The sequence below is a fragment of the Loxodonta africana genome, chromosome 24 (assembly GCF_030014295.1).
Source record: "Loxodonta africana isolate mLoxAfr1 chromosome 24, mLoxAfr1.hap2, whole genome shotgun sequence".
NCBI classification, from domain to species: Eukaryota; Metazoa; Chordata; class Mammalia; order Proboscidea; family Elephantidae; genus Loxodonta; species Loxodonta africana.
Genome location: NC_087365.1, coordinates 34215230 through 34241362, shown reverse-complemented (window position 1 = coordinate 34241362; position 26133 = coordinate 34215230). Strand labels below are relative to the sequence as shown.

General features: G+C 45.5%; 1 protein-coding gene across 5 annotated transcripts; it reads left to right on the top strand.

Moving 5' to 3' along the window:
• Positions 1-26049, top strand: GSS (glutathione synthetase). Of its 5 annotated transcripts, none has more exons than XM_010591631.3 (13): positions 1-79; positions 3575-3709; positions 10076-10221; positions 12393-12468; positions 12768-12907; positions 13610-13726; positions 17711-17791; positions 17890-17967; positions 19129-19195; positions 21801-21995; positions 22453-22534; positions 24111-24300; positions 25508-26049. In XM_010591631.3, the coding sequence occupies exons 2-13, from the start codon at positions 3581-3583 to the stop codon at positions 25629-25631; spliced, it is 1425 nt and encodes a 474-aa protein (XP_010589933.1). In that variant the 5' UTR covers positions 1-79; positions 3575-3580; the 3' UTR covers positions 25632-26049. The 5 variants fall into 5 exon arrangements, with proteins under 5 accessions (XP_010589933.1, XP_023405937.1, XP_003411720.1 ...); XM_023550169.2 differs by lacking the exon at positions 25508-26049 and adding an exon at positions 22622-22760 and having other exon boundaries at positions 24111-24223; XM_003411672.4 differs by having other exon boundaries at positions 11-83.
• Positions 26050-26133: the final 84 nt, after the last annotated feature.

Genomic DNA, 26133 nt, shown 5'->3' with positions numbered 1-26133 from the left:
CGCACCGAGGCCCCACCCGCTGATCCTCGGGTAACGGCGCGAGGGGCCCGAGTACGGCGCACGGCGGGACGACGAACGAGTAGGTGGGGGCGCTGCAACGGTGGCCGGCCAGGGTCATGTTTCCTCGGGAGGAAGAACGTGAGGGAGGAATCTGGCTGGAGATAGAAACCCGGAGGCTGGGAAACCGCGTAGCTCAAACCCATCCCATCGCACGGTCGGGAAAGCGATGACCGGCTAGGGGGTTGGGTTGGCGCTTGGTGATCCCAGATCTCCCCGATCTGACTCCCGGTCGGGCCAGTGGCACTGTGCGGTGAAACCAGAGCCGGAGTTTTAGAAAAAATAACTGGGAGCGATTAGGACCAAACTTTATCCTGGGTGGGAGTGAGCGTGCGGGCCAAGTGGGGCAGGTTTGGGCATGTGATCGTGTCGTTGCTCCGGGCCTCATTCAGGCACTGGCCTCGCCCTCTGGATGAAGTCCGACCGAGTTTCCTTGTGGGCGTTTTAAAGCTTTTGGTAACCTGGCGCCAGCCTCCAATTTATTCATCATTCATTCATTTAACGTTCATTGAGTACAATCTAGGCGCTAGAGGTGGAGAAGTGATCAAGACAAGCACGACCCCCACGGTACAGGGAAAAGTAATGGACAGGAGAAGCGCTGGGCAGAGAAGAACAGGGATGGCTTCTGGAACTAAATCACGAACGCCAGTCAAGAGTGGTGAGGCGTACACTGTTCTAAAGAGAGACAAAAGATGTGCCAAGGCCTGGAAGGGAGAGAGAGGCTAATGTGTCCTGGTCACTGAAGATACCTGACTGAATCTCGTGGCCGGGGCTAGAGTAGTAAGTGGAGATGGAGAGAAGCCGAGGAATTCAAGGTACTGTATATTTAGGCAACAGAATGCGCAGGATTTGGGAGGTGGATGGGATGTAGGGGAGAAGTGCAAGGCTTGAGTGCCTGGGTGGGATTCATCAGAGGAGGAGCAAATTTAAGGAAGAGACAACAACAAATCTCTTCTGGTTTTGTGAATACTCCCTGTAAGCAGTGAGATATTCATCCAGAAAGGACTGGTGTGAAGGTATAGATTCAGATGTCATCAGCAAAACAGAAATAAAGCCACAAGAAAGGCTAAGCTTGTCCATAAAGAATACGTAGACTGAGAAAAACGGAGGGCCCACGACAGAACACAGAAAACCCAATGCCACCAAGTCGATTCTGAACCAGCGACTCTCTAGGACAGAGTAGAACTGCCCCCTAGGGTTTCCAAGGAGCAGCTGGTGGATTCAAACTGCTGACTTTTTGGAGCACTTAACCACTATGCCAGCAGGGTTTTCAGGGCTCCACGTAGGAACCAATATTTAAGAGATGATCAGAGGAAGAGTTGCTTTAAGGAATAAGAATAAGAAAGAGTAGTCAAAGAGGTAGAAAACCAGAAGACTGCTCACCATCTAGCCTCCCCGAGTCCTACAAACCCGCCGTAGCAAACCTCTTGCTATTTCAGATGACCATGCCTTTGCACACACATAATTGTGCTACCTCAAATGCCTTTCTGCTCCTCTCCACATGTGGAGTTTGAACTCATCTTCCAGTGTTTGACACACGCGACTGCTTCTGTGAAGCCTTCCTCTACTAAGCCTGCGCCCCTCCTGGGCACCATCCCCCTTCAGTGCTCTCTCAGCTCCTCTCTGTTGTAGCAGTTAGCACTTTTCATAGTGATTATTTTTATGTCTTATCGTTTTCTGTGTTTCCATTACTTAGTCAGGGGCCTGGCATTAGGTGCCAGTCAATGTTTACAAAATGAACAAAAGCCCAACAGCAGGCAGAGATGTTGGAATCCCAGAGTTGTGGAGAGATGAAAGCTAATGGAGGGTGCCATTGCTCTAATGTCTGAGTCACAAGTTCTAGTCCTGGCTTTGTCGTCAGGCTATGTGACCTCTGACAAGTCCCCTCCCACCTGTAAAGTGGGTACAGCCAAAAATAGGAAAGCTCCCATGTATAGAGCTCCAGACACTGTGCTCAGCAAGTTCACACAAAAATTTTTTTTCACTTAATCCACACAGTAAGCTTAGTTATAAGGGAAATAACATTATTAGGGGCTCAAACCCAGGTTTGTCTGACTCCAGAGCCTCCTTGTAAATTGATTCTGCCATTATCCACCTCTCACCTGACAGGAATGTTGTCAGGAGCCTCTTGAGATCACGTGTTTATTCTTTCCAAACGTTGTGCTGAGGCCTGTGCACTTCACAACCAGTATATGCCCTGTTCTGCCCTCTTTCAGAGCACAGAACTGAATGTAACAGAGGTCACCCATCCTTCTCTAACTCTCTTCTTGGGGACCACTGACATTGCCTAAGCTAAGCTGCCAAGTTCTATTCCTAAAATAAAATAACATTAGGGCAGAACAAAATTAATGGCCGGCATTTCCAGTTTTTTATCCACGTCTTCTCAAGCTTCTGGGGCCTGCTGCAAATTGAGTATCCTCAAGGTGTGGGTTGGTACACCTGTATGGGTCTGGGAAGCCAGTCAGACTCTCCTATTACATTTGACATTTGAATTTCAGATTTTCTTTCTTTCTAATGTGATTTCTCAAAAATACTTTCTGTCTTTTGGTGCCGTGAAGATGGATGTTCCTACATAAAATGTAGTCATTTTCTGCTATTAAGTTTATTTCTGGTTAATCTGAAGGAGGGATTCACCTCCATGGTATTCCACAAAGAGCACCTAGTTTTCCCTGGGTTTCACCTATGGAATTTGAGATTTGCTGGCATGGATCGTTGGAGCTAGAAGGGAAATTAATAATCTACTGCAGTGGTTCCCATCCCCAAAGAGCTTGCTAAAAATACAGAGCTTAACCTCCCCCCGCCCTGCCCCAGGCCTCTTGAATCTGAATCTCTGGAGTGCAGCCCAGGAAACTGTATTCTTTCCCAGGCTCCCCAGAATGCTCAGACAGGTTTGGAAACCACCGATTCCCCTTGTTGCACAGGTAGAGTATCTGCAGCTCTAGGAGGGCAAGGAACTTGCCCCAATCACATGTGACATTAGTGCCGTGTTATCTAATGAAGGGCATTGGGCTGGGAGTCCAGAGACCCGGGTTTAAGCCCAGGCTTTACCAATCATTACCCTGCGCATGTCATTTCACCTCTCTGAGCCTCTACTTCCTTACTTTTAAAGTAAGAATAATGCCTTCATTGTATTAGGAATCAAATAAGAGTGGCAATGGGAATGCTTTGTCAAGCGTTTTGTTGTGTACATATGGAAGTTCTTAAGAGCTGGAACCAGCCAGTGTTCACTTCTCTGTATTACCCTGTCCCCTGTAACAGAGGCCAGGGTCCCACCATGTTGGGGGTGGATGCTAAACCATAAAACCAAACCGTTGCTTTCTAGTTAATTCTGACGGCAACCCTATAGGACGGAGCGGAACTTCTCCATAGGGCTTCCAAGACTGTAATCTTTACAGAAGCAATTTGCCACATCTTTCTCCCATGGCGTGGCTAGTGGGTTCCATCCCCTAGCCAGCTTCAGTGGTTGCCGGGCCTCAGGCCATCTGTCACCATGCCCTTCTCGCTCTGTCTTTTGCAGGCTGGGATGGCCACCGGCTGGGGGAGCCTCTTGCAGGATGAGCAGCAGCTGGAGGAGCTGGTGCGGCAGGCCGTGGACCGGGCCCTGGCTGAGGGAGTGCTGATGAGAACATCACAGAAGCCGAGCTCTTCGGACGTAAGCCCACTGTCCCCTCCCCACAACACCAGTCACACTGCTCTGGATCTCACAGCCACCTATTTGGCCCCTGCCAGGCTGGGAGCAGCTCCTTTAGGGCAGGAGCCCATCTCTTTTGTTTTATTTTTTCTGTAAATAAAAGTGATCTCAAAAAAAAAAAACCAAAAACCAAACCAATTGCCATCGAGTCGATTCTGACTCATAGCAACCCTATAGGACAGAGTAGAACTGCCCCATAGGGTTTCCAAGGAGCGGCTAGTGGGTTCAAACTACCGAACTTCTTGGTAAGCAGCCGAGCTCTTCACCACCACCAGGGCTCCAAAGTGATCTTTAGAAGTATGTAAAGTAAAAAGCAATGTGCTAGAGTAGTGAAATTAAAATCTGGGATTTGAAGTGTGACGTAGGCAATTTCCTTAACCTCTCTCAGCTGCAGTTTCTTCTTACCTACGTTATTGGGTTGGTAAGAGAATTAGAAGAGCTAATTTTTAGAAAGGACTTTGCCCAGTGAGCTATTATTTATTAAGACCCCAAACCCACTGCCCTAATCACACTACTTTCTCTGTAATTGATTTGTTGTATATCATTCCAGGTCTTTCTCTGTGAGTTTATGTGCACATATATGTATACACAGGAACATACAGTTTTTAAAAAAACATACATTGCATCATTCATGTTATTCTGTGACTCTTTGTTTTTCATTTAACATGCTGCCTTAGAACTCTCCCCAACTCCTTCCTCTGGGGTCAGCCTAGTTCTGATGCAAGGTATTCTGGGTGTGGTTGCACCACAGTTTTAAGTTTTCTCCACTGATGGCTACTTGAGTGATTTCTAATGTTTTTATGATTACAAATAGTTCTACAAGAAACATCTGTGTACATATCTGTTTGGGCACCTGTGAGTGTTTCTCTAGGGTTGATACATAAATATAGTACGTACTGCTGAATCCAAACCACATCTTTTAAAAATCTTATCCTTAAAAAAAAAATTAAAAAAAAAAAACTTTATTTAGTGACTAGGGAAGACATTTTCATGGTTCAAAATTCACAGGGTACAGGAGTTTACAGAGTAAAGCAGCCCTCCCTCCCACATTGCCTAGCCACCTAGTTTTCCTGCCTTGAAGGTAGCCTGTGTTTTAGCTTCTTGGGTGTCCCTCCAGATGGTTTATTTATCACAAACAAATATATATTCTCTTTCCCCACTTTTTACACAGAGAAGCATATTAGATTGAAGACATTATGCCAAGTGAAATAAGTCAATCACAAAAGGACAAATATCGTATGACCTCATTTGTATAAAAAGACAAGAAAAGGCAAATGTATAGAGACCAAACATTATTAGTGGTTAACCGGGGACGAGGGAGGAGGAAAGGAGGAGTTATTACTTATGGAGTACTGAGTCCTGGTTTATGGTGATAAAAAAATCACATTAATTAAGAGTAGGGCTCACAGCTGAATATTGTGTGTGCTGTCAATAAGTTGTACACCTGTAAAAAGTTGAAATGATGTGAGAGACTGACTTGATTTGTAAACTTTCACTTAAAGCACAATAAAAATTATTTAGTAAAAAAAAGAATAAAGGGGAAAAAAGTTGAAATGACAAAAGTTGTGTGATAGTCATATTTACAACAACTACAAAAGAAAAAGAGTATCTGCAGAGGCTGCTTATGTACAACCAAATACTCATTTGATTCCTTAGTTTGCAAGTTTAGGTCCTGGTTTCGTGGGATATCCCAGTTAATTGGCCTAATAATGTGTTTAGTGCTTTCGTTCTACCTCCTAGTTCATTGCATAGTGCCTGGGGTCTTAAAAGCTTGCAAGCAGTCATCCAAGGGACAACAATTGGTCTGTGTTTGCCTGGAGCAACAGAGGAAGGAGAGTCAGGAATAAGAGGAGGAAATGGAATGTGTGGCTAATTGCTTGCATGAACAACTCCTTCCTTTGCCATGAGACAAGAACTGGATAATGCCTGGCTACCATCACTGAGCATTTTGATCAAAGATTCCAAAGAAGAATCCTGATCAAAAGGGGGAAAATGTAAAACAGAATTTCAGATTCTCAGGGACTCCAGACTTTCAGAGCCATGAAGGCTAGATGAACCCTGAAACTATTGCCCTGAAATAATCTTTAAACCTTAAATCAAAAATATCACCTGAAGTCTTCTTAAAACCAAGCAATAGTTTGGCTTAACTAATTAAAAATGTCTGCCTTAAGCATCATGCTCTTTTAAGAACTATTTATATTGGATCATATTGACAATAGCAACTCGAAAGATTAGATAGGAACTTGGAGACAGTGAGTTTATGTTTATGGGGAGGAACAACTCAGAAAAGGAGGGTGAGAATGGTTGCACAACTCAAAAGATGTAATCATTGTCACTGAATTGTACCTGTAGAAACTGATGTATGTTTGGCTGTGTATATTCTCAACTACAACAAAATAAATAAAAGTGAAAGAAAAAAGAATCAGCGGCATATACTAGACAAGCTCTCCTGTACCTTGCCAGGGACTGTGGCCTTAAACTCATGATCTAATTGGGGAATGTACCATAAGACAAAATTAAATAATGTCAATTCTATGAGGAAACATAGGCAGCCTGCTACACAGAATTAACTATCATTTATTGAGTAATATGTACAAGGCACTATTCTGAACCCTTTGGATACATTAAATGACTTAATCCTGAACCACAATGGAAATGAGGCCCAGAGAGGCTAAGTAACTTCCCAAGGTTACTTAAATGGTGGAGTAATCTACGGAGCCAGAATTTAAATTCAAGGAGCCTGGCTCTTGAGACCATGCTTTGAACCGCTGTGCTTTGCTGCCTCTCCCAGGATGCTGTATAGGATACCTGGATGAAGGAACAGTTTATTAGGATTAGAAGATTGAGAAGAGGCATGATATTTGAACTAGTCCTTAAAAGACAAATGGGGGAAAGGAATAGCATAGCAGGTCCAAAAGTAGAAAAAGGCAAAAAATGTTCAAGAAAAGGCAGCTGAAACGTGATACATAAGTGGGTATAGTGGGAAAGAAGGCAGGTCAAGGTCAGACAGCCAAGAGGCAGTGGATTCGGGGGAGGAGGAGTATAAACCTTATCCTCTTTGCCTCATGCAGTGTTTAGGGTGTTAATTTCTTTTTTCTTTTTAAATAGGTAATACATGGATGGTACAAAATTCAAAAGGGTATTCAATATGAAGTCTCCTTCTTCCAGCCACTCTGTTTCTGTCCCCAGAGTCAAGCGTTGTCAACAGTTTTTTCACTAGTGTTTTTAAAAGTAAGAGCCAACATTAAATATATATAGGTAGATATTCAGCTTCTTTTGAAAAATCAGATTGTCTGGCAACCTTGGCCCACTTTTCTGCATGGCAACAATTGGCTGGAGTAGAGTTACCGCAGTCCCCTGTAGAAGAGATGTGAGGTCTGTTTACCACAATTCCCATCACTCCCTATTGCTTCTCTGACTTTGAAGCAGAATGTCTATTGTCATGCACGTGCTATAGTTTTTCTTATAGTAGAGGAATATTACCCTTTGTCCATGTCTGTATCAAAAGTGAGAAGACTGTGTTTCAGCCTTTACCTCGTGGACAGTGGAGAGCGGTTGTATGAGCTATACGCTCTTGATCCCCAATTCAGGTGGGGAGAGTGAGTCCTGGAGGGCAGAGGCAGAGGGAAGTCTTAGCAGAAAACACTAGGAGGTTTTCAGGCCAGATGGGTCTTGTTGGAAGAGGCAGATCTCTGAGTGTAAAAGCCAAGGAAACGCCCCATAATCATCCCACATCTACCCAGGGTATTAGGTCACTTCTTGCATAATCTGCAGTAACTCCCAGTCTAACTTATAAAGGCTTCAGGCTGAATAAACCGTACTCTTCCCAGCCCCCTTCCTCAGCTTTGTCTTAAGATCAATGCTGAGGAGGGCAATTTGGGAATTATCTACCAAAATTTTAAATGGATTTACCCTAGTTTACTAACATTTCTACTTCTAGAAATTTATCCATCCGATCTTCTCACAGACAAAATTCTGCATATACTGTGATATTCACTCAAGCATTGATTGTAATGACAAAAAAAGGAAACCACCTAAATGGTCATCAACAGAAAGCTAGATTAAATAAATTGTAGTATGTCCAAAGACTGGAATAGTACACAGCCATTTGAAAAAATGAGAGTGGTCTATTTGAACTTATTTGAGAATATGTCTGAAATATTTAAAAACCAAAGGATAGGGCAATATATGCATAGTATGCTTTTATGTGTACAGAAAAAGAGAAAAAATATATGTATACATAAGTGTCAGTATAAAGGTATCTAGAAAGATATATGAGACACATATATCATTTGCCTGTGGGGAAGAGAACTGGTGACAGGGTGAAAGTGAGACACCTCTCACTGTGTATCCTTCTATTCCGTTTGAATTTTGCATCGTGTTTATATTATCCATTCAAAGTGATAATATTTTTAAAGTAAACATAAATGCTGAGTTTTTATACCACAAGCTTGGACTACCATAATGACAAACTAATATTAACTCCAAGATGAGACTCAGGAATGCTTCGTAATACAAGTCACAAGGTCATCTTATCTTTTAACCAAGTTCTAATTCAGTTATTGTTGAGAATCAATGGTATTTAGGTTTCTCAGCTATGCCAAAGTCCAAAGAACCCAGAATACAGCTAAATTTCAGGCCTGTCAACCTGAGTCACCATGTCCAACGTTGGGGGGAACCACACCTGGCTTCTCCTCAGCAGGCCAGAGTTCACTTTTCCTGCAGCCCTACCAGCAGGGCTCTTCCCTCTCCCCAACCAGAGGGCAAAAGGACAGGGGTGTGAGTTCCTAACATGGGGAGGGTGCCTGAGCTTGGATATTTGCCGACTAGGAGCTGCATGTATGCGTAGTCATATGTGTGTGTTGTGTGTGTGTGTTATTTAGTTACCATGCTGGTTCAAATCCAGGTCCACTTACGAGCTGTATATATCTTTGGACATGTTACTTAACCTTTCTGAATCTCTATGCCCTTATCTGTTACGTGAAGGTAATAATAGTATCTTCCTCATAGAGTGAGATGATAAATCTATGTAAAGTATTTAAAACAGTGCTTTACATACAATAAGTGATCAATAACTTTTTGTGGTTTTTCTGCTTCTGATTTTTTTTATTGCACTTTAGATGAAGGTTTACAGAACAAACCAGCTTCTCATTAAACAGTACATATATTGTTTTATGACGTTGGATAACAACTCCACGACATGACCCTGAGTCCCCTTCTAGACCCTGAGTTCCCTATTACCAGCTTTCCTGTCCCTCCTGCCTTCTCGTCCTTGCCCCTGGGCTGGTGTGCCCCTTTAGTCTCATTTTGTTTTATGGGCCTGTCTAATCTTTGGATGAAGGGTGAACCTCAACAGTGACTTCATTACGGAGCTAAAAGGGTGCCTGGAGGCCATACTCTCAGGATTTCTTCAGTCTCTGTCAGGCCAGTAAGTCTGGTCTTTTTTTGTGAGTTAGAATTTGTTCTATGTTTTTCTCCAGCTCTGTCCAGGACCCTCTATCGTGATCCCTGTCAGAACAGTCAGTGGTGGTAGTCAGGCACCATCTGGTTGTACTGAACTCAGTCTGGTGGAGGCTGTGGTAGTTGTGGGCCATTAGTCTTTTGGACTAATCTTTCCCTTGTATCTTTGGTTTTCTTCATTCTCCCTTGCCCTCGAAGTGGTGAGACCAGTGGAGTATCTTAGATGGCTGTTCACAGGCTTTTAAGACCCCAGATGCCACTCACTAAAATAGAATGTAGAATATTTTCTTTATAAGCTATATTGTGCCAGTTGAGCTAGATGTTCCCCGAGACCATGGTCCCTACAGCCCTCAGCCCACCAATTCAGTCCCTCAGGGAGTTTAGATGTATCTATGGAGCTTCCATGACCTTGCTTTGTACAAGTTGTGCAGGCTTCCCCAATATCGTATACTGTCTTTCCCTTCACCAGAGTTACTACTTATCTATTGTCTATTTAGTGTTTTTCCATCCCCACCCATTCCCTCCCTGGTAATCATCAAAGATTGTTTCTTTTTTTTTTTTTAATTCTTGGAACAAATGCGCACGCTTTAATCAGTTTCTCTGCCGTCCCTGTCTCTGATAATATGGCTTTAGTGTTTTTCTGAATTTTTATTTTTAATGTGTAAAGAGATAAAACACCACAGAGTCCAGAAGCTTTTTGTAACCTTTCCTCATCCTGTTCGCCTCTCTTGCTTCCCAGAGGCAACCACTATCCTGCAGTTGATGTGTCCTCAATAAATGTAGGCTAAACTTTTCACAGGGTTACGTGTGCGGGAAGACAGCCCATTCACAGGTGTTCTACCCCTGCCCCAACTCTGTCTTGGTCAGGTGGTGAGCTATGCCCCATTCACACTGTTCCCCTCACCGGTCCCCGCTGCCTTGCTGGAGCAGGCCTATGCTGTGCAGATGGACTTCAACCTGCTGGTGGATGCTGTCAGCCAGAATGCTGCCTTTCTGGAGCAAACTCTCTCCAGGTACTGGGCAGTGGGGCTCAGGGGGTTGGGAGCTGCTAAAACCAAGGGACTGGCTGTTGCTATGGCAGCTAATTTGGTGGATTGGAGGAGGAACAAAAAGCAGTGGACTAGGAGTCAGAAGAGTGGTCTTCTAGTCCTGGCTTCTTTCCTTCTCTGGGCCTCAATTTCTTCACCTGTAAAATGGGGAGGTTAGCCTAAATCTGGGGTCCCTTCCGGCGCTGATGTTTTGTGATTCTGTGATTCATGATCCTCGATCCTCTGCTTTGAAGACTGGAATTTCCATTTGGAATTAGGGAAGGTCAGCCTGAGATTTTCCCTAATTCCAGAGGGGCAAAAAAGGCAAGAAAAGTTACTGGGTTTAAATCAGATTCCCTTCACCTCTTCCTGAGTGGTGACCCCTTCTTGCCACCACAGGCCTTCTCATCTTTGGGTGCAGACTGGGCCACACGCAGGGCATGAGGAAACAGCCCCTGAAATAACTCACCCTATCCATTTATTCTCTCTGTCCGATCTCCCTTAATCTTTTTTTTATTTTTCTCCTTCAGACCCTGGGGCGAGAGAAGTTTTTTTGCCTTATTCTAGAATTCTATGTTGAGACTCTGGTGGTTGCATGTCTTTGATTAATTTTTCAAAACAAATCATTTTGTTAGAAACAAAATCTTTTAAAAATGAGCCTCTTAGTGTGAAAGTGGATATGAAAAGGAATCATTAATGGTAAGAAGCTTGAAAACCATTGATTCGGAGCTGAAAATTCCATTGGTCATGAATGTGTGAACCACACCACCACCTTCACCCCAGATCTTTCTCAAACTGGGCCTGGCTTTCGTGCCAGCAGTTCTGGATTATGACCTTTTTCCTAACAACCTGGTTATGTGGCATGACCCTCCCTGCAGCCCATCTCTGTAACCCCTGCCTTCCTTGCTCCTCCTTCCACTCACATACACACAAAGCTCCCAAGGGAGAAGAGCCCCAGGAGCACACGTTAGAAGAGCAGCCTACAGTCCAGGGTTGAAGAGGAACCTCCTTGGAAAAGGGACTGGGTCTCAACATCCTAGAGGCTGAAGCCCAGCTGTGGACTACTGTCCTCCTCTCCAAGGGCTGGGAAGGACCCCCTGAAAGAGCTGGCTAGAGAGCAGAGGAACTTCAGGACAAGCCTGAGCTACATGGCCCCCTCGCTAGGCTGCAGTAGGCTGAGTCCCTGTAAAAGGCGAGCGGGCAAACCAGGCTTAAGCAACCATGCAGAGTCTGCCCGGAATCCTGAGAGGCAGCAAGTGTGGTGTTAGTTCCCTCTGGGCTCCTTCTCACTGTGCCTCTTCCTGAGGCCCCGCCAAAACCATACTGGATGGGCCCCTACCACATGTCCCATGTCATAGCAACACACTGGGCTATCTATGATAATGAGCCAGCACAGACAGGGTCCTGCCCTCATGCCATTTGTAGTCAAATTGGAGAGACAACACTCATCATCACACAAATAAAATGGGGAATTGTAACTGTGATCAGGGCTATTGAAGGTCCACAAAGGTGTGAAGCACATAACCGGGGGACATGGCCCAGGCAGGGAAGGGTTCCCTAAGGAGAGCACATCATGAAGAATGGTTTAAAAAAACAAAAAAACAGGATGTTTAGTTGGGTCAGAAAAATCCTAATGGGGCATAAGTTAAAGCCTTGTCTTGGGAGGGCCCAGGGTTTAGGGGAAGCTATGGGGAGTTAAATGTTAGGTCATCCAGAAAGCTTGCCAACCATCAGAGCTATTGAAATATAGAATAATATAGAATCTGTCACATGACATTTTTTAGTTCTTCTTGGGACTAAACGCTGTATTTAATTCTTTACATGTAATATCTCATTTAATCTTCACCACAATTCTGTGATATAAATCCGATTATTTTCCTCTTCACTTTACATATAAAAACTGAGACCCAGAGAGGTGAAGTGACTCTGAGGTTGCCTAGTAGTGAGTGGAAGAGCTGGGATTTGACCTCAGGTCATCTAGCTCCAGATGTGGGTTCTTAATCACTATTCTCTACTATCCCTGGGCAGGGCATGGAGGGGAGGTCCCACATTTTGGCTGGGAGACCCAGAGATAATTCAGGAGTCAGTGAACAGGGTGGGACCCTTGACCTTTAAAGTCCCATGTAGCTTGGAAAACGGTATGTTTCCTTCTCCAGCACCATCAAAAGGGATGACTTTACTGCTCGTCTCTTTGATATCTACAAGCAAATCTTGAAAGAGGGCATTGCCCAGGTAACCATTTCCTACCCCACCCCAGTTTAGGATCTGCCCCTCCCATGTCTGTTTTTTTACCAGAACTTGGCCCAGGCCCTGAGCTAATGGGAGTCTGCTACTCACTGGATTCCACCAGGTTTGTAAAACATCAGAGACCAATCCTGGGATGACCAGAAGAATGATTTCCCCTGGGTCTGGGAGCATTTGCCAGTGCCACGAAGCTCTGCATAGAGTTCTCAGTACTTGTCTGCTCTGTGGCCAGGTGCTCAGAGTCAGCCCCTGGGTCGATGTCCTCAGCCTTCAGTTTTCCCCTACAGACTGTGTTCCTGGGCCTGAACCGCTCAGACTACATGTTCCAGTGCAGTGCACATGGCTCCCCATCCCTGAGACAGATTGAAATCAACACCATCTCTGCCAGCTTTGGGGGCCTGGCCTCCCGGACCCCAGCTGTGCACCGGTGAGTCCCTTGGGCAGCTCTGGGCATACCTGTGGGGTAACAGCCTGGCCTGGGCCTCTGATTTCCAGCTCTGACTATGCCTTCCTGGGCCCCCGGTCACCTGTTTGCCTCTGCAGCATGGTTTCCACTTGTAATTAGGCCTTTGGCATGTCCAGGAAAGAAGGGACCTCAGGTTTCATCTAGTCCTGCCCCCTCATTACACAAGTTAGAGTTCCAGTCAGAGGGAACAGTATCTGTGAGGGCCCTGAGGTAAGAAAGAGCTCGACATGTTTAAGGACCTGAAAGGACGTCAGAATCCAAGGCAGGGAGGGATGCAGGGCCTCCCCACCCGAGGGCTGAACCCTGTAGTATCCATTTCTGGCCAGCAGTGGTGCTCTAGGTCGCTATGATTCCAGATGGTCTGCAGAAAGATTCCAGAGAGCACCCAGGGGCCCAGGGTGAGGGGGCTCCAGCTCATCGGGAGGCAGGAGTGCAGTAGAGTCACAGGATCTCAGGGTGTCCCTGGGCACATACACCAGGCGCCAGAGTTAGGGCAGCCCAACATGTTCCAGCCTGAAGTGGATCCTACAGGAGCATGATGGTAAGGTGCTTTTTGTGCTCAGCTGATTCTCATAGTGGTGTTCCTGTAAGTGTCTGTGAAGTCACAGGCAGAGGAGTCTTCCAGGCCTGCCAGCTACTGACCAGACCTGTCTTTTCTAACAGACATGTCCTCAATGTCCTGAGTAAGACCACAGAAGCTGCCAAGATCCTCTCCAATAATCCTAGCAAGGGACTCGCCCTGGGGATTGCCAAAGCCTGGGAGCTCTACGGCTCAGCCAAGTAAGGAGGCAAGAAAGTGTCAGCCGTATCCTGCTTTGGGCTCAGCGCTAGTGGGTGCTGCAACTTCTTATTTGCTGGTATCATTAAGGAATGAGGGAATTGTTCTAAGAATGGAAGCTTATACCTTTAAGTGTCCAAGTTATTCTATTGGAGTTTTGAGCTTCCTTCTTAAATAGGAGATGCAGACTATAATTTAACCTTTTCTTGCTGGCTGGAGGCCATCATTATGATTGTCAGTGGTTGCATGTTGCTGTAATGCAGAAGGTGCTACCTGTGATCAGAGGGGCATGGGAAGCTTTTTGCCTACACCAGTGGCCCCAGATGGCTAGGCTTTAAATTCTCATTCATTTTCTTCACAGTTTTTCTGTTTCCCTACTATCAGCTCTCACTTCTTACTGCTGTCAGTATGCTACAGTTTGGAATTCTCCACTCCCACCTCTATGCCTCCTTTCTGATTTATAAGAAAGGAAATTATCAGGATTGTTAAGATTGTGTCTAAAGAGTGTGAGGGCCTCTTTGATGAATAAATATAAAAATTTTAAATTAGGTTAGGGGTTTTGTGGTGCCTGTTTTAAGTGCTTAGAGGCATTTTTTGCTTCCTTCCTATTTTTCAACTATGTTCCAGACGTGTGAAGTTGCTAAGTGACTTCCAGATAAATGAAGGGCCACTCTACTAACAGTTATTGCACTGTTAATAAAACATTAATAGTTAACACTTAATGAGCACTTGCTAGCTCTCATTAGTGCCTTACCCTAAGCACTTTACATACAGGATCTTATTGTATCCTTACAGCAAACCTCCTGAGGTAGGTACTATTCATCTCTCCCAGAAACTTAAGTTCAGAGAAGTGAAGTGACCTGTTTAAGGTCAAGTGGTAAGATGGTGGCAGAGCCAGGAGTCCACTTCTTTCCAGAACCTGCCTTTTTTTTTTTTAATTATGGTAAAATATGCACAACATAAAATTTGCCATTTTAACCATTTTCAGGTGTACAGTTTGGTGGAGAGTACTCTGCATTCTTTTTTTTTTTTAAAATAATTTTCATTGTGCTTTAAGTGAAAGTTTACAAATCAAGTCAGTCTCTCACAAATAAACTTATATACACCTTACTACATACTCCCATTTACTCTCCCCCTAATGAGTCAGCCCACTCCCTCCTTCCAGTCTCTCCTTTCATGACTTTTTTTGCCAGTTTCTAACCCTCTCTACCCTCCCATTTCCCTTCCAGACAGGAGTTGCCAACACAGTACTCTGCATTCTTAATCACTCTGTTGTCTCTAAGAGAACCTCCCTGGGCTCACTTAAGCCTCATTAAGATCTAAGAAACCTCAGACTCTGACCATTCAGAAATCATCAGACAAATAGCTTATCTAGTAGAACTTTTGGTCTGGTTGTATTTTAAGAGAGTGAAACCAGGGGATGGGTCAGCTGGAGAACTGCTGACGGACAAATGCTGCAGATGATTTCTCCAGCCAGGCAGTGAACAAAAGTAAAAGACTTGTGTGCCCGGTGTTAGGCACTGGTGGTTCGGAACTGTGGAGCTCCTGAGCTGAGACTGCCTTCCACCAATTTAGAAAGTCAGAGAGGCTCTTCTGTTGACCCAGCACATGACCTTGGTTGGTCCTTTTCTCTGAGCTTCGGTTTCCTCATTTGTAACATGGGTGAATTAATAATCCCTAAAAGATTGATAACCTGTCGCAGCCTAGTCAGTTCCAACTCATGGTGACCCCATGTGTTCCAGAGTAGAACTGCTCCATAGAGTTATCTTGGCTGTAATCTTTATGGCAGCAGATAGCGAGGCCTTTCTTCTGCAGCACCATTGGGTAGATTCAACCCACCAACCTATAGGTTAGTAGTCAAGCCCAAACTATTTGTGCCACGTAGGGACCTATAAAACAGTGGTAGTGAGAATTAAATGAGATCACAGACATGAAAAATGATTTGAAAAACAAAAAACTTCATTAGGATGATTGTGTGTCACTTTCCAGTTTAATAATAACATTAATACTAGTGATCATTTAATACGTATCAGTTTTATTTTACAAAAGAGCAAACTGAGGCTCAGAGAGGTTGAGTAACTTGCCCAGAGTCCCACAGCTAATAAGTATAGAATTCATGTCTGTCTGCTTCTAAAGTTTGTGTTCTCTACCATTGTTCTGCCTCTAAGAGCTATGGTCCCGTAGTATAGACAGAAAAACTAAGGTGTAAGCATTTGTAGAACAAATGCATTTTCATCAATTATCTCATGCTTTTTAAGAAATTTTTTAAAGGAAGATTAGAAAATAAGTTATGATTTCAATTTAGACAAACTCTTTTAAAACAAGGTTTGTCGTTGGGATGAGCAAGAATGAAAAAAGAGGCTTTGATTGGTAAAATGTTGGGAATTACTAATCTGTTTAACCTCCTTATTTTGTATGGAGAAATCAGGGCCCAAAGAAGGAAACTGACTTCCCCAAGGACACAGGGACAAATCACTGGCAGAGCCAGGAATAAGACTCGAGCCCTCACTCAGTCCAGCGTACTACTACCACTTCATCTTCCTTAGCTGACAACTTTCCTAGCCCTACCCCAATAAATTGCTCAGAAGTGAAGGCAAGAGATGGTAGGGTATGTTTTTTGGGTCTGGCCAAGAGCATTTTGGCAGGTAGCAGGCTGACTTAATTAGCTGGAGCACGAGGTTCCACGTTAACCTACAGCCTCCAGCCTTCCTTCCTCCTCCACCCCTTCTTGGAGATGGGCCAGCCTGGGCCAAGTGCCACCCTCCCGCACACACACACATCTCCAACCAAGAGGCTGGCAGATCAGGCGACAAAGTGAAGAGCAAGGCCATTGGCTCTCAGGACTCTCAGGGCAAGGTGGCTTGTGAGAACATTGTTTCTAGCTTGTCTTTCAGATACCCAGCTCCTTTACTCATTGAGCAAAGACTTGGCTTAACGTCACTTCTGACCTCATGAGATAACAGGCAGGCTGAGACAGGGGGTATACTAGGACCTGTATTTTGGCTAAGTGGAAAGGAGTCAGGCAGACAGAGTTTAGTCTGAGGGGTCCAACTGAGGTAGGGAGAAGCAGAGGCAAATGGATAAGAGGCCAGGTACAGGAGGTGAGGAATCCACGATGAGAATCCTAAGCCAAAATCTGGGCATCCAAGAATCTCAGCAAGAAGCCACAGGCACAGAGCAGTTACTGCTACAGGGAAAATGGAATTTGGTACTGCTGAGTAGTGGCCCTAAGTGAGTCTGGTGGGGGCTGGACCTATCTTTGATAACTGAAAATAGCTTGGCTGGTAACCAACAGATAGTTCTTTGGCATAAGCTTTTCTCTGGGTTCTTGAGCACCTGCATCTTTAAGAAACATGTGGCTAAGCAGAGGAGAAGAGGCCAGGTAAGCCCTAGTGATCCCATCCACACTGTGGGACCAGATCTGGCCCTGTGTACATCCCAGAAGTGTTGGGAGGTCTCAGGAGATAATGTCTTATTTATATTTGGCTATATAGGCTTTCTGTAGGGTTCCATCGAGTTATTCTAATGTTTTATGCAAGAATCACACTTTTTTATTACATGTTTTGCCATCTAGTAATAGGGTCATTGGTCCCTGATCCCCAGCATTGCTCTTTTACAAAATATTCTTCAATACTCCTACCTGTTGTTCTTCTAGACAGATTTTAGAATCATTATGTTAAATTCTAAGAAAATGTCCTCTTGGGTTTTTGAGATGGTTTTAAATCTAAAATTTAATTTTCATAGAAAATTGACATGATAACAATATTTACCCACTGGAGAATGAGCAAGGATGGCTCCATTTTGTCAAGTTTCCTGTTTTCAGGAAATAATGTGTTGTAGCCTCAGGTGTGTATGCCTGAGGCAATCCTGCATTCTGAAATGTCTGCTCTTTCAGGGAAGTGTTCTCATTTTCATTCTTAAGGGGTATGGGACAGAAGACAGCCAAGCTCTGTATCAGCCTCAGGCCACCTGTGCTCTTTCCCCAGTGCTCTGGTGTTGCTGATTGCTCAAGAGAAGGAAAGGAATGTGTTTGATCAGCGTGCCATAGAGAATGAGCTACTGGCCAGGTAAGTAAGGGAGGGGGGCTTCGAGATCTGGCCCTAGGGTTGGGGAGGGACACTCAGAACAGAACATCCACTCCCACTGACTTTCTTACTTTTCCCAGAAACATCCATGTAATCCGGCGAAGATTTGAAGATGTCTCTGAAAAGGGGTCTCTAGACCAAGATCGAAGGCTGTTTGTGTAAGTAGTCAGGGAGCATTCCTGAAGGACCCAATAGAGTGCTGACTTATGAACCTCATTGTGCCACCTTCTTGCCAGAAACTATCCTTTCTCCTGAGAGATGTGATGGCTGTTTCCTTCTCTGTGAATTTTAGGTGTGAATTCTGAAATATTCCATCCTCCTTGGAAATTTTGGAGAAGGCTAGCCAAGCTCTGCTTCTGAAGGGTTGTATCAGAGCTGGTGACATCTGGATAAGGGCATTCTTAAAGATAAACTTGCTTTTCATATGTGTCCAGGCTACCCAAAGTTTTATTCCCTTTCTTGGTCACATCAGGCCTGGGCTGTTAGGCTGGGCAGTCAGGGAGGAAGAGGAGCAGTCACCTCACTCTGTGATTGATTTAGGTGCCACTCTCTGAGTTCAGGCAAGACTTCAAGGGGCCTTGATTTATGCCCCAGCCCAGGCCGTACCCTTCCGTCCAGGGACTGCCACAAGGTGGCTTTGGTGCCACATATTTTGGTAGCATTGCTCCATGTACAACCTCCATGTAATCTCACAATATCACTTATTATTTTTAAACCGTGCTTTTGTCAGATCAAAACAAAGTAGTTAATTTCCTTTCCAGTTTAAATAGATAAGCCAGACATCAAATAGGTCAAAGAAAAGGGGAAGAAGTGCAAAAAGACAGTCTATGTCTTAATTAGACTCTTAATTTTGCACCTCCCTCACTCCTACCCCTACCATTTTCTAATTCTCAGCGTGGTTTCAGCTCTTTCAAGCAGTGAAAATACAAGTGGTTTTTTTGCTAAACATGGAAATATTTGTTCTGCTGTTCAGTAATGATGAGCCCACATTTTTTGAATTCACCTCATTCAATTCTGATTACCTGCTTGTTTCCCTTCTGACCTTCCTAGAATGCCTGTAGATTTGCAGAATTCTAAAGCACCCCTTTCTTCAACAGTCTAGACATTCCTTACTGCAGTCCTGTGTGTTTTTTTAGTGGAAGCACTGTTCAGACAAGTATCTACTTCTACTGGTTCCCGTGAATGCCTATCCAGGCTACCCCTGTGGACTGACTTTCAGAGGAGCCAAACTTATTTTGATGTACCCAGAAATAGATTGAACCACTGGAAACATCAGCTACAATTTTTCACACAGCAGCTTTCTCCATTCTGTGTTCTAGGGATGGCCAGGAAGTTGCTGTGGTTTACTTCCGTGATGGCTACACACCGAGTCAGTATAGTCTACAGGTTGGTATTTTCTCTTGGACCATTCTCTGCCTCCTGGGACCCACTAGAGCTCCACAGAGACCCCACTCAGGTGTCACAACAACCTGGGCTTCTCCTTGGGCCCTGGCTTCAGTTCTTCCTCAGGGAACTTGTTGCTTGAACCACGTATCCTCCTGCAAGCTTAGTCTATCTCTCACTCTCTACAAACACACTGTCCTCCAGAATCTGAATCCTCAGGAATCCATAGTACTTCAGCCACTCACACTGTTTCCAGTGGTATGCTGGTAAATGCTTAACAACTGTCCCTCTGAGGGGAAAAGCCCCAGTTGGTAGCATTTGGTGGTTTTTATGATGTAAATACTCCCAGCAAATTTCAAGCTACCCAAATTAACATCTGTGGACAGAGCTGGGAAGAGATGTATACAGTCAGGCCAGTTCCAGCACACCACTGACCATTTCCTTCCTGCCAGTTCTTGCCTCCTTTAAATTTTCTGAGTCAGAAAGTTTTTATCATCTGTCCCATTCATGTTAATGATAGTACTGATAATACCATGTTATCTTGCTATCCTACCATGTAGTTTCAAAATTACTTTCCACATCCATTATTTCATTTACTCCTTATAACTACTCCACGTGGTGTATAATTATCTCTATTACACAGATGGAGAAACCAAGGTTTGCAGATATACAAGGGCTTGTCTAAGGTCCCAGAGAGAGTTCCCAGGCATTCTGACTCTTAGTCCAGTGGCCTTCCTGGCATATCATTCTTCTCCCCCCGGCCCCTAATGTCCACAGCGTTCAGAGCTAAAAAGGCCTGCCTTCAGTTGGGAGAAGGTAAAGGAAGAAATAATTTGGGAAATACCATGAGCAGTGGGCCTGGGGGTCATGAGCCTTTTGCTCTGCCTCTGTGACCATAGCCCTATATGGGATTCAGCTTCACTCTCTGGGAACTGAGAGAACTACACTAAAAAAAAGAAGAAAATCAAGGAAGCTCCTTCCAGATCTATAATTCTTTGAACGTAGAATTCTCCCTGAGGCCCAGTTCTATACAGGGCAGCTCAGTAGAAGGCCCTTTCCTCTGGAGAAGTTGTTAGCAGTGGTGTGAACTTGCTGACTACAGAAGAAAACTGTCCATTGAGAAAAATGAATCTAAGTTCCAGGGCAGGGGGACTGAAGAAAGGGGCCAAAGAAGACTTAAAAAGAGAGCAGAGGTATGATAACAAGAAAAGAAGTTAGTGCATAAAGAGGTAGACATTTTTAGGGAACTGGAAATTTCAGACCAGGTTTGTAACGTGGCAGTCAAATCCACAAAACTCAGTGACTTGCTAGGTGATAACAGGCAAGTCACTGCTATATCTGGGTTTTGTTTTACCTGCTTTTATCACAATGGGGTACTTCTCTGGGTTTATTGCTGATATTCTGGCCATAGTGACTCTGCCTGGATCACCAGCCTAGTAGTTAGGTACCTGGGGTTATTGGTAAAAACCAGGCAGAGGTGCTGCAGGTGGACTAGCTATATCATAGAAAGGACAGCATGGGGATGGGGGTTTGCTTCTTAGGCCACAGCCTTGATACCGCTGTGGGCAGGAGCCAAGGACAGACCATTCCGTTGGTGCCTGAGAATGAGGACCAGAGCTGCGAGGACTGATCCTCTGCTATTCCCTTGCCTCTCACACCCTAAATTCTTAGCACACCATACCAGTCATTCTGTGATTACACACCTTCAGGCCTGTGTGTATATTGTTCTGCTACCCTCAGTACTTTCCCTATGAGTCTCACTTGTCCTCAGGACCCACTCAGATTTCACCTTGTTCAATAACTATATATATATATGTGTATATTGAGTGCCTACAAAGACCCAGGCACTGTGTTAGGCACTGGGGTACCACAGAAAACAAGACAGACAACAAGGGTCTAGTCCTTACGGAGCTCATAGTCTGGTCAGGGAGATGGATACCAGAGAGTAAGCAAAAAGAGAAAAATGTTTTTTTGTTTTGTTTTTCCTAGTTGGGGAATGAAACAGGGTGAAATGAGAACTGTGGGGAAACCTACATTAAATAAGGTTCAGGGAAGGCTTCTTTGAGAAGATGACTTTGAGCCGAGACTTAAGGATAAGAAGGATCCAACCATCCATGGGAAAAACTAAGACAAAGAGACTTCCAGGCAGAGGGAAAAGCAGCAGATGCAAAGGCCCTGAGGAGGGAATGAGGTTTGTGTGTTTGAGGAATGACAGACCGTGTGGCTGGAACATGGGAGTGGGGATCGGAGAGATGGCATGAAATGAGTTTGACAAGAGACGGGCTGATCCTGCAAGGTCTTTTAAGCCATGGGAAGGAGTTTGGATTTTACTTGGAGAACACTGGGAAGCTGAGTTCATAAGCATACACTCATAAACCTTTTGTCATTTTCTGCTTTTGGTTATAGTCATTGTGCTAAACTGAGTTTGCTGAGGGTAAGAATCCTGCAGATCGGGAGGGATTACACCTGCCTCACAGGGATGGCAGTGATGCTTGGAGATAATGAATGTGAAAATATAAAGCATGATTCCTGGCACCTGATGGCTGCTCACTCAAGGTCAGCTAAAGTGAAATAAAGTAGAGTTGCTTTTATCTTCTTCCCTGTGCAGAATTGGGAAGCACGCCTGCTGCTGGAGAGGTCGTGTGCTGTCAAGTGCCCGGACATTGCCACCCAGCTGGCTGGGACTAAGAAGGTGCAGCAGGAGCTGAGCAGGATGGGCGTGCTGGAGATGTTGCTGCCTGGCCAGCCTGAGGCCGTGGCCCGCCTCCGTGCCACCTTTGCCGGCCTCTACTCACTAGACATGGTACGTGGGCAGCCCGTTTCTCCTACCTCAGGCCTTCTAGGTGGCAAGGACCTGGAGCCCAATGTGCTGGGGAGGCTGGAGCTGGCATTGGGGCTGGACCACTAGAGGCCTGGGGTAGGTGGGGCTGGGGCAGCCTCATGATGGGAGGATGGGAGCTGGAATCCATTGTAAGCGCCCTCAGCAAAAGTAGAGATAAGAATGGTAACCAGGGGAAGGGACTGAGGCAGACTGTAAGATCTGGGAAATTTCTGCACCCTTTCCAGGCCTGCTGCTGCAGAGCCCTGAGTTGTTTACAGAGAAAGGCCTGTTCTCTTTGCACTTGTTGCTGCAGGGGACTAGATAGGGGTCACATCCAAGATAGTATCATCCAGCCTGAAGGGGCTATGGTTGTACCGCCTCCTGCTCTTGCCTCATTGGCTTTAAGACCGCTGGTGACTGCTTTCTTGCCTCCTGCCAGGGTGAAGAAGGGGACCAGGCCATCACTGAGGCCCTTGCTGCCCCTAACCAGTTTGTGCTAAAGCCCCAGAGGGAGGGAGGAGGTAGGTAGTTACCCCTTTGCAGGGCTGTTCAGTGAAGGGGGGCTAGCAGGCTCTCACCAGCACTGATTGGTACTTGCTATGGCACAGTTGCAGGCTCTGGAGGGATACAAACTGACACAGACCCACACCGTGGTCAGTGTCCCAGGCAACCCTGTGACTGCATGCTGTGGAGCACAGGGGAATCTGATTAACCAGCACTGGAGTATGTGGACCAGTTTTGTCTGAGGTACCTGTGGGTGGACTGTGGAGAAGCAGGTAGAGGAATATTTATTAAGAGGTTGGATGGATATATATCTGTCTTCCTGCCTAGTATAAAACTCTTTGAGGGCAGGAGTCATGGACCCAGAGAAGATGATTTTTGATCTTGATCTTCAGGGATGGGCAGGAGTTTCCCAGGTGCAAAAGTGGGGAGAGCATTCTGTACAGAAGGAACAACCACAAGCAAAGGCACAGGGCTGTGAAAGCATTGTGTTTGGAGACTGAGTGACTAGTGAGGCTGGGGAAGCTCTGGTGGTATAGTGGTTAAGTGCTATGGCTGCTAACCAAAAGGTCAGCAGTTCAAATCCACCAGGCACTCCTTGGAAACCCAGTGGGACAGTTCTACTCTGTCCCATAGGGTTGCTGAGTCAGAATTGACTGGCCAGCAATGGGTTTTCTTTTTTTTTTTGGTGAAGTTGGTGTGCAGTGTGGGAGACAGGAGGAGGCAGGGGTTAGGGCTAGGAAAGATGGTTTGTGACCTGGTAATAAAAGGCACTGAATATATGTTAGGAAATTGGATTTTATCTTGAGGATAGTGGGAAGCTGTGAGAGAGTTTCAAGGAGGGAAGGGCTACCTCCAGGATCCATGTTTCAGTCACAGTCAAGGATGGGCTGGAACGAGGGGAGACATTGGTGACAGAGACCATGGAAGGCTGGTTGTCCAGAAAAGCGATGAAGAGACCTGAGCTAGGGCCACAACAGTGTGGAGCACTATTTGGAGAGACCTGTCAGAGTTTAGTGGATCTGAGAGGTAATGGAGAGGGAGGAGTTAAATACGGCTCAGAGATGCCTTTCACCTGATTGGCAGCAGGAAGATTCAGGAGGGGAAGGTTTAAACAGAAGTAATGAGCCTGTGAAAGAGCCATACAAGGTCTAGAGCAGGGAGCTTGAGTTGAAGATTTGGGAGTTAACAACTCACCGGATATAGCTGGAGCCCTGGGAATGGAAGAGGTCTCCCTGGAAAAAGGTGTGTGTGTGGAGAACAAGGGTAGAGGACAGATTCCTATGGAACCCCAACATTTATGAGGAGAGGAGCCAGTGATGGAGGCTGAGAAGAAACGTGTAGATAGGTAGGAGGAGAACCAGGGCAGGACGGTGTGGTGGAATGTATGTTCACGTGTATGAGTAAGGACTTTCCTGCCAAGGCTGACATTCTGTCCTTGGTAACCAGACCTGCACTGGCCTCACTGAGCTGATGTCAGGAACCGAGGCTGCTGACAAGTAGCCCACTCAGACTTGCCTACATGGCCCCAGAAGTGAGGGCATGGGGGGCAGGGATGGGCAGAAGGTCCAGGGTGACTAGCCAATGGAATTGCAGGTAACAACCTGTATGGAGAAGAGATGGTGCAGGCCCTGGAGCGGCTGAAGGACAGTGAAGAAAGGGCCTCCTACATCCTCATGGAAAAGATTGAACCAGAGCCTTTTGGGAATTGCCTGCTACGGCCTGGCAGGCCTCCCCGGGTGGTCCAGTGCATCTCAGAACTGGGCATCTTTGGGGTCTATGTCAGGTGAGCAATCAGGAGGGACTCTTCCTATTACTTCATGCCAAAATGCCAGCCAGACAAGTCTGGAGGGAGCACTGGACAGGGAGTCAGGAATCCTGGGCTTTGGTCCTAGCTCTGCCAGTCCTTGGCTGTGGCACCTGTTTCCTTTATCTATGAAATGAGACCAGCGACCCAAGACCTACACACCTCAGAGGGTTATCATATGAAGTGCAGATGAGATGTGTTTTGCAACTATAAAGGAAATTTCAAGTAGTATTAAGAGGGATCTGGGAATATGGATTGCTAACCTACAACTAGAAGAGAGTTTAGGTCCAGCTCTCAGGCTACTGGGGATTCTGGGGAAAGGTAGGATGGGCCAGCTAGATGCTTCTTGGTGTCTTTGAAAAGCTGAATGACCCCCTGGATTTGCTTACATAATGTTTTTCATGTCATTGTTGTTAAGTGCCATCAAGTTGATTCCAACTTGCAGTGACCCTATATGACAGAGTAGAACTGCCCCATAGGGTTTCCTAGGCTGAAATCTTTATGAGAGCAGATCGCCAGGTGTTTTCTCCTTTTCTCTCACAGAGCTGCTGGTGGGTTCAAACTGCTGACTTTTCATTTAGCAGCCAAGCACTTAACCATTGCACCACCAAAGCTCCTAGCCCCCTGCATTTGGATTTAAGCACTAAAGAATCAGGAGAGGAGGACTCAGGAATTTGTATGGAACAGCTCCTGGTCCCTTATACTACTTCCTGCAAAATACTCACTCCAAGGTCAGGGCAAGACAGGGGTAGCACAGTTTATCCTCTCTATAACCTCCCCCTCTACCATTTGCATCATGTCCACCAGCCCCTTCCTACCAATCCCCAACACCACCTTAGCCATCTTGAGAGAGGTAGAGAAGGCAAATGAAATGTGACCCTGGCACCATGCCAAGTGTTTTTCCTGCAGTACTTAATCCCCATGACCATCTTGCAAAGTAAGAGCTATTATCCCTATTTTAAATTGAGAAAATTGATATTTAGAAAGGTGAAGTAATTTGCTCAGAGACACAGAGCTATTAACTTCCAAGCTAGGATTCAAACCCAAATCTGACTCTAGAATCCTAGCACTTTCTTGAAGGTAGTCACCCATGTTCTACTTAGCTGGGACCAGTGAAGAGTTCTGAGTTTGGGGGCTGAGTCCAGGTGGTAACAGAGTTGTGTGTCTCCTGCCTCCATCTCTGTAGGCAAGGAAAGACACTTGTGATAAACAAGCACGTGGGCCATCTGCTTCGAACCAAAGCCATCGAGCATGCTGATGGTGGTGTGGCAGCAGGAGTGGCAGTCCTGGACAACCCATATCCTGTATGAGGGCACAGCTATGCTGGCCAAGACTTCTCTCAAGAGATCTTCTAGCCTCTGTCCTTGTCATCTCTCCTACCCCATCTGAGGGGCTGCCCTCCCCTACCTTGGGAGGGCTAGTCTCTTCCAGAGACCTCTAGAGTCTTCACGGAAGGGTAAATCCTGGGTACATTCCCCCACCTCCCCAGCAGTGTTTCCTTTAGATGACATCTAGAGGTCCCTAAATCCTTGGAGTGAGAGTATAGCTGAAAGGAAGTTTCTCTGAGGTAAAGGTCCATAAACCCTGCCACCCTCATTTCAGGCCCTCATTAGCCTTTTCAGCAGGTCCCAGTGCCTGACTTGGGATAGGACTGAAGGTTAAGAGGGGTGGAGGGGCATAGCCTTTCCCCAACTCTGCCTTAAATAAAAAACATTGCTGGTTCCGTGATTCCTTGGTTTGTGCATATAGGGGAGGGAGGAGCCATAATCTGGGTAATCCCACTTAAAGTAGCTTGGAGGTGACTGGGCTGTA